The sequence below is a fragment of the Cynara cardunculus genome (assembly GCF_001531365.2).
Source record: "Cynara cardunculus var. scolymus isolate 2C chromosome LG 1, CcrdV1, whole genome shotgun sequence".
Taxonomy (NCBI): Eukaryota; Viridiplantae; Streptophyta; class Magnoliopsida; order Asterales; family Asteraceae; genus Cynara; species Cynara cardunculus.
In genome coordinates, this window is record NC_037528.1 from 23,009,831 (window position 1) to 23,025,776 (window position 15,946).

The 15,946-nt window shown below is 30.2% G+C and overlaps 1 protein-coding gene across 1 annotated transcript in view; it reads right to left on the reverse strand.

Moving 5' to 3' along the window:
* LOC112524389 (extensin-1-like) overlaps positions 1–2,673 on the reverse strand; it is a 4,074-nt gene extending 1,401 nt beyond the window's left edge. The window contains exons 1-2 of the mRNA XM_025134213.1: positions 1,569–2,673; positions 415–746 (exon numbers count right to left, since the gene is read on the reverse strand). Coding sequence (XP_024989981.1) covers positions 415–746; positions 1,569–2,673 — 1,437 coding nt within the window. The remainder of the gene's footprint in view (positions 1–414; positions 747–1,568) is intronic.
* Between the last annotated feature and the right edge of the window lie 13,273 nt (positions 2,674–15,946).

Here is a 15,946-nt window from a genome sequence, read left to right on the forward strand (position 1 = left end):
GGTGAGGTGTAGTGGTATGGTGGTGGTGGTGATTTCACAGGTGGTGGTGGTGAGGTGTAGTGGTATGGTGGGGGTGGCGACTTTTTAAGTGGCGGAGGTGATGTGTAGTGGTAAGAAGGTGACTTTTTAGGTGGTGGAGGTGATTTGTAGACATATGGTGTCGGATGTGAAGGGGTTGGTGGTGGAGGAGACTTGTAGTGATAAGTGGGTGTTGGTGGCGGTGGTGACTTGTAAAGGTAAGTTGGCGATGGTGGTGGAGGAGACTTGTAGTGGTAAGTGGGTGTTGGTGGCGGTGGTGACTTGTAAAGGTAAGTTGGCGANAGACTTGTAGTGGTAAGTGGGTGTTGGTGGCGGTGGTGACTTGTAAAGGTAAGTTGGCGACGGTGGTGGCGGAGACTTGTAGTAGTAAGGAGCCGGAGTCGGTGTTGGCTTTGGCTTCTCACAAATCTTGTAAGGAGTCTTGGGACCGTAAGCAAATGGTTTAGCGTAAAGGACAACTAGGTGAGCATTCTTGGACTTGACCTTAAGCTTAGCACCCTTCAAACCTCCATGGAGATTTGTTGGGATGTTACAAGTAGTACCATTTGGTGGCATATGAAGCTTAGCAATACAAGCCTTGGCTCCTCCGTATTTGGAATAATCCAAACCCTCAACAGTAATTGCAAATTTGCCATTGATCTTTGTCTTTCCATATGCAACAATTTCCTTTTCACCAGCAGCCTTGCATGTTACCTCCACGACAGCACCTATTCCACCCAAATAAAATACGTCAACATCTTTTGGTCAACCCTTTATAGAACTCACAAATAATTGAGAACCAATTATTATCATATTTCATTAATTTAAGATTATTTTTAAAAGTCTTATAGATCTAAATCTAATTTATTTTTTTATAATAATTTTTTTTTATTTGATTGTGGGTAAATTTAATTTTCAGTAACAACAATGTTTTTTTATTTCACCATCCAAGTAATATATATATATATATATATATATAGGGATGTTATCCTACACCCTTTGTCATTCCTACACCGTATACAACCCTCATATCAACCATTCAATTTTTAATCAATTAATTGTTTCCTAATATAAAGTATTAATCATAATTAATAAACTCTATTCATATTCCATAAATATTCAAATCATAATAAATGAATTCCAATCATTTTTATAAATATCTTAATTAATTGGGTTGCAAAGGTTGTACAAATGCACAAGGTTGTAAAAGAAATATACCCTATTTATATATATTGGTAAAAAAAGATGTATTAAACTATATATATGACAAGTCAATTTATTTTCAAACATAACATAATAAATAAAGGAATAAAATACAACAGTTTTGAATAAATATATAAACAGAAAAGTTAATACATTACTTTTCCAATAATGATATATTTTATGTTTTTTTTTATTAACCTGGATAATCAATCCGTTACGATCGTATATTTTATTTGTTTGTTTTTGTGTTCCATGAATCAATTATAGAGGCGCCAGCAAAGATATATAGAATATAATGTATGTAGCTATTTTGTTATAAAAACTTTACAAAGTTAATTAATTTTTACCTTTGAGGTGGTGCTTGGCGTGGGATTTAACTGGGTATTTCCAGTCATAGCAGCTGTAGCAGTAAACTTTACCGACCACCTTCACGATTACTTTGTGGTGGTGAGGGTGAGGGTAGGAGTGGTAGGGAGTTGGTGGTGGAGGAGAAGTGTAGTAGTAGTGGGGAGGTGATTTGGTTGGTGGTGGCGGAGAAGTGTAGTAGTATGGAGGTGGTGGAGAATGTGCCGGTGGGGGAGGAGACTTGTAGTAGTATGGCGGTGGTGGAGAATGTACTGGTGGGGGAGGAGACTTGTAGTAGTATGGTGGTGGCGGTGACTTCACGGGTGGTGGTGGGGACTTGTAGTAGTATGGTGGTGGTGGAGAATGCACCGGGGGAGGAGGAGAATTATAGTGGTATGGTGGTGGTGGTGACTTGACCGGTGGCGGTGGGGACTTGTAGTAGTAAGGTGGCGGTGGAGAATGTACAGGAGGAGGAGGAGAATTGTAATGGTATGGTGGTGGTGGTGGTGGTGATTTGACAGGTGGAGGTGGGGACTTGTAGTAGTATGGCGGAGGTGGAGAATGTACCGGGGGAGGAGGAGACTTGTAGTAGTAAGGTGGTGGTGGTGAATGTACCGGTGGAGGAGGAGATTTGTAATGGTATGGTGGTGGTGGTGAATGTACTGGTGGAGGAGGTGACTTGTAGTAGTATGGTGGTGGTGGTGGTGACTTGACAGGTGGTGGTGGAGATTTGTAGTAGTATGGTGGGGGTGGAGAATGTACCGGCGGAGGAGGAGACTTATACAGATAAGGTGGTGGCGGGGATGGTGGAGGTGGAGGTGGAGATTTGTACACATAAGGTGGTGGAGGAGAAGGTGAAGGGGGAGGTGGAGACTTGTACACATAAGGTGGTGGAGGAGAAGGTGAAGGTGGAGGTGGAGACTTGTACACATAAGGTGGTGGAGGCGAAGGAGAAGGCGGTGGTGGTGGAGAAGGAGAAGGCGGTGGTGGTGAAGAATAGATGTAAGGTTTTTCAGCCGAAACAGCAATAAGATTAGAAACAGCGAATATTGTGAAAGCAATGAGTATAGGCCATAGTCGGCGATGGCCGACGGCAGAAGGTGTCATGGTTCACCGGCGGCAATGGAGGCGGAGGTGGTGGTGGTGGTGATGAGTTTGTGTAATAAAGTTAGAGGATATTTATAGTTAAAAGACAGAAGAAGATGGTATGCAATTTGTATATTTAAAAATTTGGGAATACAGGTGGAGCATATGAGGGCTCGTTCCGACCACTTCGAGTTCGATGCATACCCCCTGCTCCCAACATCATTACTCTTCCACCCAAATTAAACAATAAATTAAATCATTTTTCTAATAATTATTAAATATATAAAACATTTATTTTCTATAACATTACATCCATTTCAACCATTTAATAGTCTGATTGGTTTGAGCTTGACTTCAAAGATCAAAAATACCTAAAGGTCTCAGGTTCAAATCAAAGAAGAAATAAAAATCATTTTGTAGCCACGGAGTTCTGAGATTAATCGGCTCGCATAGCGGGTTGGATATACAGGTTAATAAAAAAAATTCAACCATTTCTTAATAGTTTTTAATTAATAAATATAAAAAGGCTTCTAGTTGTAGGTACAATTGGAATTGATTATCTCATTTTATAGTTTATTAATTTTTTGAAATTTTCAAACCCGGTAAACGTGTACCCGAATAAGAGTGCTCCCATCACTTACCGGATAAGACTTTCTATTCTTATTATCGTTCTTACTGGGTAAGATTTTTGGCATTTGCCATGTACATCAGATGAGGAAAGTTACCCAATCAACACTTATCAGGTAAGTATTTAGTAAATAGTCCCTAAGTCGAATATATTATAATTATTATTTTATTGATTTGAAAATTGAATTGTTGGGTCTAGTTTATTGGATCATTAACATAATGGGCCTGAATGGTTTATGCAAACCAAACTTTTCTGGCCCCATTTGCATTGCAGTGGTACTTTTACATTTAGATATGATTGATTTTGTGTGCTTGTGCACGATATAAGAAATCCTGAAAAATAAAATCAAAAATGATGTCTTGGAAATCATGATGCCTGTAAACCTCTTTAATTTTGTTGCTGCAAATGCTCATGTTATGCATTACCTAATCATTTATTTCTTCAAAAGTTATCTAGGGTTGTACTGCTATTGATGTGATCAAAGTCATTACTTGAATGTTGGCGTGCCCCCAGTCACATGTGGGATCGTACGTAATGGCGACAAAATAACCTAACGAGGCTTTGCTAGGGTAGGTGAAAGAAAAGTTGAATCTATCATAGATACCTAACAGAAAGCTCATGCAACGTTAAAGATGTCATAAATTATGTATACTACATACCTGATTCAGGCATAAATGGTTCTGTTATGTTGGTTTTCTTTTGTATATTTTATGGAGATGGTGTCCTCAAGTTAAAAGAATTTATGGGTCCGTCACTTCTTTTCGCTACTGTGATCTGTTAAAATTATACTGAACTTCTCATGTGTTATGTCAATCGTTTTCGTTTGACTATGAATTCATTAAAGTACAATTTAATATGTGTTTGTTTAGAAGTGGGTATGAATACTTTTTAGAAAATCATGTACACATGTATTGATTTGGAAATTAAAAAAAGGTTATTTAATATTTATAGTTAAATGATGATAATATTTTAAAATACATATTTAATCCATTGACTCTATTAATTGTGACATTTTCCAACTTATTTTAAAATTTCTATATGAATATAAATTAATATCTTATTTGTTCGCATCTTAGATTTAAACATCCAAATAATTGATACAATTACTTGCTCCAAAGTAACATGTATATAAAAAGCCATTACACTGAATAGGGGATTTGACCTTTGAACAACTATGGCTTTTTTATAATTTATAAATATAAATATATATATATATATATATATATATAGAGAGAGAGAGAGAGAGAGAGAGAGAGAGAGTATGTTTGTTTTAAATGCAACTCATCATATTTGTACAACTAATGCAATCCAATCAATTGGGATATTTATGAAAATGATGAAAGTTCATTCATTATGATTTAAATATTTATGTAAGATGACTAGAGTTCATTAGTTAATCCATACTTTATATTATAAAACAATAAAAACTTTTATAAAATCACATATTCATCAAAGTAAATGGACGGTTGAGATTGAGTTGTATTGGTTGTACAAATATAAAGAGTTGCATAATAACTCATATATATATATATATATATATATGAGCGATCAAATGCAAACCACCAAATTTGTACAAACCGTGTAAACTACCTTCATTCGTCGATTTCGTTGTTTAATCTTATGAATTTTTTTTCATGAGATTGTTTAATCTTGTGAAATTGTTTTATATAATACTTTTTTTGACGAAGTTTTTTCATATATGTTTATAAAATTGTTTCATATAATACTTAATAAAATTTTAATGAAATTGTTTCATGTATTTCTCTAAAATCAAAATAATGAAGATGATAATATCCATTATTAACACTCTTCACAATAAAATGATTAATCAACCTCTCATAATTACAAAAAAATGAACAAAATGAAAATTATGATTGGTTTAATGAGATTTGTACAAATAACATAGTTTACAAAGTAAACCTTCTCTCTCTCTCTCTCTCTCTCTCTATATATATATATATATATATATATTCTCTGGTGATACTAAGAGGGTAGTAAAGTCGGTGATCGATGATATTTAATAAACCGATTACCTTTGTCACGAAACGGTTTTCTATAATGTATGTGTCGATAACCTTGTCCAAACTCAAAATCCCGACTTCATTTCGTGACACAAATTCTTGTATAAAAATCTACAAATGTCCAACAAAATAAAGAATTAATCGTACCAATTATTTAAAAAATTAAATAATTTGTTTGAGAAGAATCCTAGGGTTTGATCATTAAGTCTAAGATTGGATAAGAGTTTAAAGTGTGGGGTACGGGTATTAGGTTTAATCAATCTAAGGGGTTTGGTATAGAATAATCCAATAAGGAGGATTCATAAAAATATTAGATACAGTGGTTTGATTTTATTTTGTTCTCGATATTATACACTAAAATAATTAAAATGTTTTCACAAGATGTTATCTATACTATATTATAAAGCATTTGAAAAAAACTCTTAAAAATAATATTTTATGTATAAAATATTGTTTATTGATGCATATTACTTAAAATTCAATATTACAAACATATTGTGCATAAGTACAACTTATTAAAGCTTTGTTTTTTAATTCTTATAACTAATTGCAAATAAACATAATCAAATACATGATTAACATCTCATTTTCAATATAAAAAATTAAAATATAATTAGGAAAATTATTGAATTTTAACAGAGTACTTAATTATCATCCTTATAAAAATTATATTAGTAAATAAAATAAATTACTTTATTATTAAATCTAAATTAAATTATAATAAAAAATTGAATTAAAGAAATTACACAGAAAATGGGAACTTTTAAATAGTTAAATCAATACTAATATCGATACATTTTCTTTTCAAATTTATATTTCGTTTAAAATAAAAATATTATCGTTTTCTAAAACCACCTAAAACCGTATTATATCGATAGAGAAAATGAATAAAAAAAAACTTTAAATTGAGATATATCTCGTTGCATTAATTGCACGAGTACCTTTCTAGTACGTTATAACTTACACGTTTTAGAACCAGTTTGTTAGAACATCTCCAACATGTATGTTATATTTTCTCTTTCTTATTTTACGTTTGGAAATTTTTCCATTCTTTATTTATTTTAGAGAACAGCTTAACACAGTCGTTGGAATAAAAAAATTCAGATCTCTAAAATTTAAAAAAACGACATAGATGTTAAAGATACTATTCAGTTGATTTTTTTTGAAAACTATCAATAAAATGATACTTTAAATGCTTTTTTACAGCATATTTTGAAAAGACACAACTTGAAAAGGGGGTCAATATATTTGAAAAACAAAAAAGAGAGAAGAAGAAAGAAAAGATAAGCTTCCCTTTAATTTCAATTTCTATATTTTTCATTTTAATTGTTTGAAAAATAATATTAATTCATATTATTCATATATTCACAGTTATATCGATTTTTTTTACTTATAATTTTAGCCATATTCACTTGAACAAAAATAGATTCGATTGGGACAATTTGTCAAGCAGAAAACCAATTTGTCTATGAATTGATGATATTTAAAAGATTATTCATGATATTTAATTAAAATCAGATGAAAATCATATAAACTTACTGTGATTTTAAGTGCATAAGCATAATATTCGGCAAATTTTATATCGAGTATTTAGTTTAGAAAACTGAAAATACAATATCTATTTATATGTTTTATCTCAAAGGAGTTCTTGTTAACATAATTGTCGATTATAATTTTTTACACGAAAAACTTTAAGTTAGACATGATAAATGTTTAATTGAAGGTTAGTGACTTAGTGTTTGCTCATAAATAGATATATGCAAAGCTATTTAACTGTCTGTTAAGACCAGTTATACTCAGACACGATCAAAACCACAAGAAATGAAAACAAAAAAGATATAAACACATATATAAAAGTCTGTGTGTGTGCCTGATTGCGGTCTGTGTGCGTGAGGGAGGGGGTTCGGAAGATTTCCTACATCCACAAACGTTGCTAGCAGTTTATCATACGAGTTGGGACCTCTATTAGAAACCGAAGCATGCTACATTTGAATATTCTTTTAAAAGTATGATAGTAAATAATCAATGAAAAAATGCAGAATTGATAGCATTTTGTCTTTGGAATAATATATCGAGACTCAAAACTGAATAAACACGTTAAAAGGTTTTTGTATTTTTAGAATATATTTTTCCAAATATTTTTATAAATTTTTTAAAGAATGTATAGTTTTAAAACAGCCTGTAAAAAAAAAAAAAAAACAAGTACATAGAAAATGGATGAAAAGAACATGTGTTAACTTAGCCACCATGGCCCACTTTTAGCCACATTTGCTTCTCAATTATTTGAATGGTTAATTTGATGGCATTCAAGATGGTCCTCAATGGTGGCTCTACCCCTTTTTCCTTTATTACTTTCTACTTTTACTTTTTAGATTTTTACATTCTTATTGTCATTATAAAATGATACAATTATTTGTATTAAGGGACTGTTTGGTTGGTTTTCATTAAATCAAATATGAATAAAATTGTTTGTGTGGATTAATCTATTTTTCTAGATTGGAAAGATTTTTGTTTGGGAGAATTTTTCATAGATGGAAATAATATGTTTTTTTAGTTGGAAGGAGTAGGATGTAAAAACTTGGCTTTCTGTATAAACCACTTCTGAAAGCTTCAGAATAAGTCACTTTCTATATCATCAAGCCACTACTAAATAATCATGTATAGTTAAGCGAATAAGGGGTTGTTTTAATTGCGGCTTAATTAAGCTTATTGGTCTGTTCGGCTTATTCACACAAGTCATTTGAGTTGTTTACTTACGGCTTATTCGCACAGAACATGGCTTAATCGCATAGATAGAAATTATGTATTGTCCCCATTCAGACACAAAAATGACACCCTACCCCTTAATTAAAGCAACACCTACTTTCCATGTGAGACACCCTATTGTCGGCCTCTTTATGATTTTTTGTTTTGATGTTCAAATAATTAATATTGGGGGGTAAATCGGTCATTTATGTTATTCAGACTGTTGGTTCAGATAAAAAAAAATAAACAACACTCGTTTATCCAGACAGATGAATTTGTCTGTTTGGATAAATTTGTCAAGACAGACAAATTCAACCATACGGGACTTAATAAAAAATTTGACAAACAGCCCCTAAGTTATGAGTCTCGTTAAGCTCATTAAATTGCTAACAAACCAACCTTAAATTTGAGTCAATCATGTAGTGTATTGCTATGGTCTACTAATTGGTCACTAATAAATGTGTCATCTATTTGGATGTGATTTTTGTATTGTTAAAAATACATATTAAGTTATATGTAATATTGTTGTATAGTTTTATCAATTTCAGTAAGTACTTGCATGTCTTGAATTGATTTAGAAAGAACTGGATATTACAACATTTTTATCTAAATCACTTTGACTCGTCCCTTTTTCATGTTTGATTAGTAGGAGAATAAAAGAAATGCAATTTATTTAAAAAATGGAATTAAATATTCACCAATTATATAACTATAAAGTTAAAAAAGTAAGTTTAAATCATATATAAAATGTGATAAACAACATACATATTCATATTAAAAAGTCATGCTCTTGCAACATAACAAAAGTGAATGAAGTGATAAAAAAAGGAGAAAACAAAAACACTTGCAAGCAATTGTAGGCCCCAATTGGACTCAAGCTTTTCGTTATTGGAATGGAAGTTAGGTACATGGGATTCAATTTAAGGGATGGGTTCACGTGATATTAAGGATTTTTTGTGAGATCCATAAAATTGATTTATGTTCATTGATCAATTTTATAAGCTAATGGTCTAGAGTTGTACGGTGACAATTTTATGATTATTGAGAAGTCTCGTGGCAATTTTGTAATTATGAATGTTCAGATTGTAGATCTAATCCAAGGGTTGAGAATTGGTCTTACAGGTCTCACGAAAACCTTTGGTCTCACATGATCTCAAGTCTTCAATTTAATATTAATAGTTTTTTTTCTTAAAACTAGCTGATAAGTTAATTAATAGCTAATAGATTAGTTGAATAATTAAATATATTTAATAAAAATTAGTTGATTAATTAAATATATTTAATAAAATTTAGTTGATAAGAAAGTTGAAAATTTAAAATGAACAAAAAGACATATTTAAAAATTAATCAACTTTAACATTTCATAATATATTTAAGACAATTCACTAATAATATAGAATGTTGATTAATTTAGATGTTAATTAAAATAATAATAGAATGTGTTAATTAATAGATTTTAATTTATTTATCATTATTTTATATATATATTGTTAAAAAAAATTGGATTTGTAGAACTAAATACAAATTTTAAAAAATATCTATGTTAAGTGATGATTTCAAATAACCATTACATATAATATTAATAAAAAATAAAGTTAATCGACTTTACGAATTTTAGTTAATTAATATTTTAAAATATATATGAAAGCTTCATTACTTATGAACGAAAAAGACATAACTTTAACTTGTTTGTAATATATAATTTTTTTAAATTGTTATATTTGTTTTTTGATGACTAAATATATTGAAGAATAATAATATAAAAATAATTGATAAAATTAATATTATTTTTAAATAATCAATATTAATAAATAATCTACATTTAAAATGAACTAAGAGTTAGAAAATTAATTAAAATAGCCGTTTTTACTGGTTAGTTTCATCTTTTAGTCATTTCTTTACAAGGTTTATCAAAATAGTCCTAGATCCGCAATTTAATTTTTTTACGAACATGGGTGAAAAATGTAAATCATTTTTACGGACCTGAGTGAGAAATGTAATTTTTTTTCAGACCTCTGGTAAAAAAATGTAATTTTTTTACAGCAGGGATAGAAAGTGTTAATTTTTTGTCGGATGCAACTTTTTGTGGAACTAAAGCTATTTTGGAAAACCTCGGAAAGAAATTACTAGAAGGTGAAACCACTTGATAGAAATAGCCATTTTAACTAATTTCCTGTCAATAGTTTGAAATTAATAATTAAAATCTCTCGTTGTAATCATTTTTTGGTGTTCTCTAAAGTTGAAGATTTTTTAAACTCTCTCTCCTACTTTTTTCATTTTAGAAAAAGGGTTTTGAAGAATCTCTTTGAAGCAAAAAAAAAAAAAAAAAACATGCCCAAAATCCCTAAAATCTCTATTTTCTCTTTTTTTAAATAATCTATTAGAAATGTTGCATTTAACCCAAGACTGTTGAAATATACATACAAATAGTACAGTATGAGGAGAGTATTTTTGGTTCATGTTGTTGGTCGAAATTTTAAAAATTCACTTCAAAAGTGTATAAATAGTCCATGGAGTATGTATTTGGCTTTGAATCGATTCCCTTGTCCTAATACTGTTAATTGAGAGTCTTTTAAATGTATAACATCTTCAGTTAAGTGTATCAGATATTATTCATTTTATTCATATCTGGAGTCACCATTTTGAAATACGTTTGATATAGTAGGTATCTAGTCTCTTTATAAAACAACATTTGTTATCCTTCCCAACCAATGTGGGGTCTCAAAATCCACTCCCTCGGAAGGCGTAGGAATACCATATGTAATTTCTCCGACCAACCGTGTCGGATATTGTTCGCTTTATCCGCACCTGAATTCATGGTTTTAGAAAGCATCTGATAGAGTGTGTATGCAGTTTCTTGTAAAACTAACTTCATTCCCGTCCCCAACCGAAGGGACGTTAAGACTCGGTTTGATAGGAAGTTCTTACCTTAATTATTGAAGACTTCCTTGAACTTCTTAAATATGTTCCTCTCTTCCTTGCTTTCCTTTCATGTGACCTCTTCCACTCTCTCCCGAAAATTCATTTTGAGCACGAGGTTCGAATGAGGTTTCTTTCTCATTTCACAAAATCCCTTTCCTTCGACAACCATTCCCCCCGTAGTCGTAACTCCTTGATACACTTTTTCTTTGAACGTATTTTACCCTAGTTTCAATTCATCCCCTTTGCTCTGATGATTCACATAATGGACCCTAACATTTCATGTTTCAAAACTTCCCGTGACGAACCCTTAAGTTTAGTGTATTACGTTTTGACTACTAAACTTGGGGTGTTACGCTATAAAAATCCATGGTTACATTATTTTTCCTTATAAGCGTACTCATTTTCTAAACACATGATGGGCTTGACGGTACCATAATCGTTGTTTTTCTTCAAAAATATATTTATATTTTTGTTATGAACAATTTAGTAGATAATAAACCTTAGCCTGTATCAAGTTTGACCAAGAAGAGAACACAAACGAATAATGGAATACCTAATCATCTATAAACCGACTATGAAATTTACAAATTGTTTACAGAAGAAATATTATTTAAATTATAATTTATACCACCACTTTTAATGTCTATTTTTACGTTCAAAAGATTGAAGAAACAATTGCACCTACTAATCTCCGTCTTCAAGCCATTGAGACGGCTTGTATCGTCCAACAAGAGGTGAAACACTCCACAAGCAAACCGTTTGACGTTCTCACACCAATCATTTTTACTAATTTTGATGTTAACCCCAAATGACACTTTAATTATTTGATTTCCTTTTTACATACATCAACATCAAGACTTAATTTTGTATTCTAAATGTATATATATATATAAGGTTTGGTTCATGTGAGATTAATTTGTTTTCGTAAGACCATTTTCTTTTACACTTGAAACTTCACAGCAAAATGAAAATAACTTTCACAGTGTTTTGCTATGAATTTTCAAGTGTAAAAAAATGGTATCAGATCTCACGAAAACAGTCTGATCCTACATGAATCAAACCATATATATATAACAAGAGTATTCATTTAAGGAAAAGAAGTCGTGGAGCCGGTAAATTAGGAAAAAAGGGAGGAAAATATTAAAAGGGATTAATTATGATTGATAGGGTGGGTCAATGGCGTGTTGGGTTGGAGTCTCCTGCTACAAAATGATTGAATGGTGGTAGGTGTGTGATGAAGAAAATGGAAGCCACAATATATCCAAATATAATTTCATTTCATAGTCTTATCATTACAAGTTCATCTGTATATATTTGTATTTATTAGAAAGGTATTCGTATAATGTATCGAGACACATTTCGATTTCAATATTTTATTTTATTTTTAATCTGTGTCGATATAATACGATTTTATGTGGTTTTCAGAAATCGATAATTCTTTTATTTTTGAATAAAATATAAAATTAAAAATTTCATATAAAATTTGGAAAAAATATATTAATATTGAAATCAAAACTATTTAAAAGTTCTTATTTGTCTATTTTTTTAATTCAAAATTTTTATTTTTATTTAATTTATCGTAACGAAGTAACTTAATTTATGTTTAATAATATATTTTTTTATAAAAATAATGATTAAGTATTCTGTTAGAACTCATCTTAATTATTTTTAGATTTTTTATATTTTAAAATGAGATGTTTATTCTCTATTTAATTATTTTATATCCACAGATAGTTATATGAAATTTAAACATAAAGCTTTAATAAGTTGTATTTATGCACAATTTACTTGTAATCTTGAATTTTAAGTAATATGCATCAATAAACAGTACTTCATGCATGAAAAATGGTTGTTAAGAGTTTTTGTCAAATGCTTTATAATATAGTACAGATAGTCGCACATACAACCCAATGTATCCTTTATTTTTATTTTTTTAAACGCATACTATTACAACCATATTACCAAGGAAATATGTAAATAATAAATACCAAAGAAGGAAACAAGTTAAATCACACTACAAGACCAAAAAGAAGGACCAACGAAAGAAACAATAACAAAATATCTTGATTTCATTTTTTGAACTTGCGAACGAGGGTATTTTGGTGTATCAGTACGACTCAATGCTCATTTTGTATTTGAACATGTTTATCAGTTGGTTATGAGTTAGTTTTATAAAATTCGAATGTATTAATAAGTTGTAAGTGTTGTATTTTTTATAATAAAATATTGTATGAATATACTTGAATGTGAATACATCTGTGATTGAAATTTTTAAAATTGAGTTACAAATATGAATCAAAATACATCGATCTCAAATTAAAGAGAATAAAATACCTGTTATTAATATAATTTATTGAATCAAAAAATTAATTATATTTAAGATAATTTTAATTTTTTTTAAAATGAAATAAATTTGGGGGGTTCTAAAACTTGATTAGTTCATATAGAAAGAATAATATGAATTTCTAAAAACTCTTCATTCTTTCATTCTTATTGTATAAATACAAAATTGAAATATGTTATATACATTAGAGATGGATCCAAGAATTTTTGAATACGGTGACACCATATAAAATGATTGCACCTTTTAGAACAAAACAATTGCATGTTTCACAAATAATTTTTTTTACCTTACTACAGAGGAACAATACGGTGACACGTGCCACCCCAACCACCTCTCTGGGTCCGTCCCTGATATACACCATTAATTCGTATATAATGCTTATATTTTAGAAAAATTAAGAGTTTTAAAGTGGTATAATTTAAATTCTGTATTATAGATAGTAATAACATTTACCAATTACATATTTAATTATCTGTTAATTCGGTTTTTTATTGTATGTTTTTGCACATGAAGCATTTAATGTGAATTAACTTTATTATAATATATTAATATTGGATAAGAGATAATAATATATATATATATATATATATATAGGCCTAATCAAATGAGAACTAATTAGTTTGTGGTAACTATGAGAACCAATATTAACCACAAATCAATAGATAAATTAGGAAATTTATAATTTTGGCAATTTTGAATTAAAATTTTAATGCAAGGATATTTTTGGTATTTTACAACTTTCCTCCCTCCTCTCTTCTCTCTCTGGCCACCGTCCTCCGGCCACCGTCCTCCGGCCACCGTTCTTCGGCCACCGTCCTCCGATGATACTACAATGGTATCACAATGCATCATATATGTGCTTGGGTATCACATTGATGTCGTTTGTGTGGTCGATCGAAGATGTAACACTGTGGTATCACTATGCATCTTATATATGATTAGGTATCACAATGTATCTTTTGTTTAACAGAGTCAATATTTTTAGGTATCACAGTGGTATCATAGTGGTATCACCGGAGGATGGTGGCCGGAGGCCGGAGAACGGTGGCCGGAGAGAGAAGAGAGGAGAGTTTTAAAATACCAAAAATATCCTTGCATTAAGATTTTAATTTAAAATTACCAAATTTATAAATTTCCTAATTTATCTATTGATTTGTGGTTAATATTGGTTCTCACAGTTACCACAAACAACTCAGTTCTTCCTTAATAGGCCCCTATATATATATGAAATGGTCATATAAGAGAGAATAATTTGAATTAAATAGATTATATATCTTATAAAAATGATCCACATTAAATGCTTATAATTATGTATCCTATGAACCTCTTTAACATTTTTTTTCACAATAAATAAAATAAATATTTTAAGAAGCTTTTTGTTACAATATATTTTTCAAAACTGTATATAAAATGAAGAAATTAATAAAAAAAAGTGTTAAAAAACCAGATTTTAAGAACTTTTCAAATTTTATTAAAATAAATGTAAATGAATTCTTATTTTATTTGAAAAAAACTTCTTGAGATTTTAACATTTGCTTTTTTATTTAAAAGAAATTATCAAAAACCAGTTAGATATTCTAAGAGAAAATCATAAAACTGATATAAAATTTGGACAATCAATCATTATTTTTTTATAATATCCTTGGTATATATTCCTTTTATCTTTAATTTGTTAAATTTTCATTAATATTCTCATATTTATTAACTTTATAAATTATACCCATATTTTTATTTTTTATTTTATATTAACCTGAATATTCAACCCGTTATGCGAGCCGACTAATCTCAAGACGACCACCTGCTTTACAGATTGTCCGGAGTCACCGCATTTGAACCTCCATGTCCACAAGAGAATTTTTATTTCTCTTTGAATTTGAGCCTACACAACTAGGGGTGTAAATGATTCGAGTCGAGCTCGAGTATCACTATACTCGACTCGAACTCGAAACCGAATTTCCAAGCTCGAACTCGACTCGAAAATTCACGAGTAGTAAAAATCAGAGCTCGACTCGAACTCGATAACTATTTCTCAAGCTCGAACTCGAACTCGAGCTCGAACTAAGCTCGAATCAAGCTCGAACTACAACTCGAATCAAGCTCGAACCAAACTCACTCATTGAAATTTATAAAACTTAGGGTCTTTCTCTTATAAATTTTAAAACTTAAAAGTGTTCTCTTAGTTTTTATAAAAATAAAGAGATCAACTTCAAACTTCATCATCAAAAAAACAAAGTTAGAAAATTACATTCATCTTCCTCTCTTTTTATAACATCTTTTCTTTCTTCCTTTACTATCTATCTTCCAATGTGGGACAACTTCACTAACTTTTTTTATAGTTTTTCTTTGTCTTTTTTTAATTGTTTAAATATCTAAAAATATAAGGCATTTATATTATTTATATTTTACATATTTTATCATAAAACCTGATTATATACTTTAAAACTAATTATATATAAAATAATCGAGTATCTCACGAGCTTTTCGAGTCGAGTATTGGGTAGCTTGACTTGACTCGTTAATATGTCTAGTCGAGCTCGAGTTCGAGTCGAGCCTATTCGAGTCGAGTGTTGACCGAGCTTTGACCGAGTCGATCTCGAGTAGCTCGCGAGTTGTCTCGTATCGTTTACACCCCTA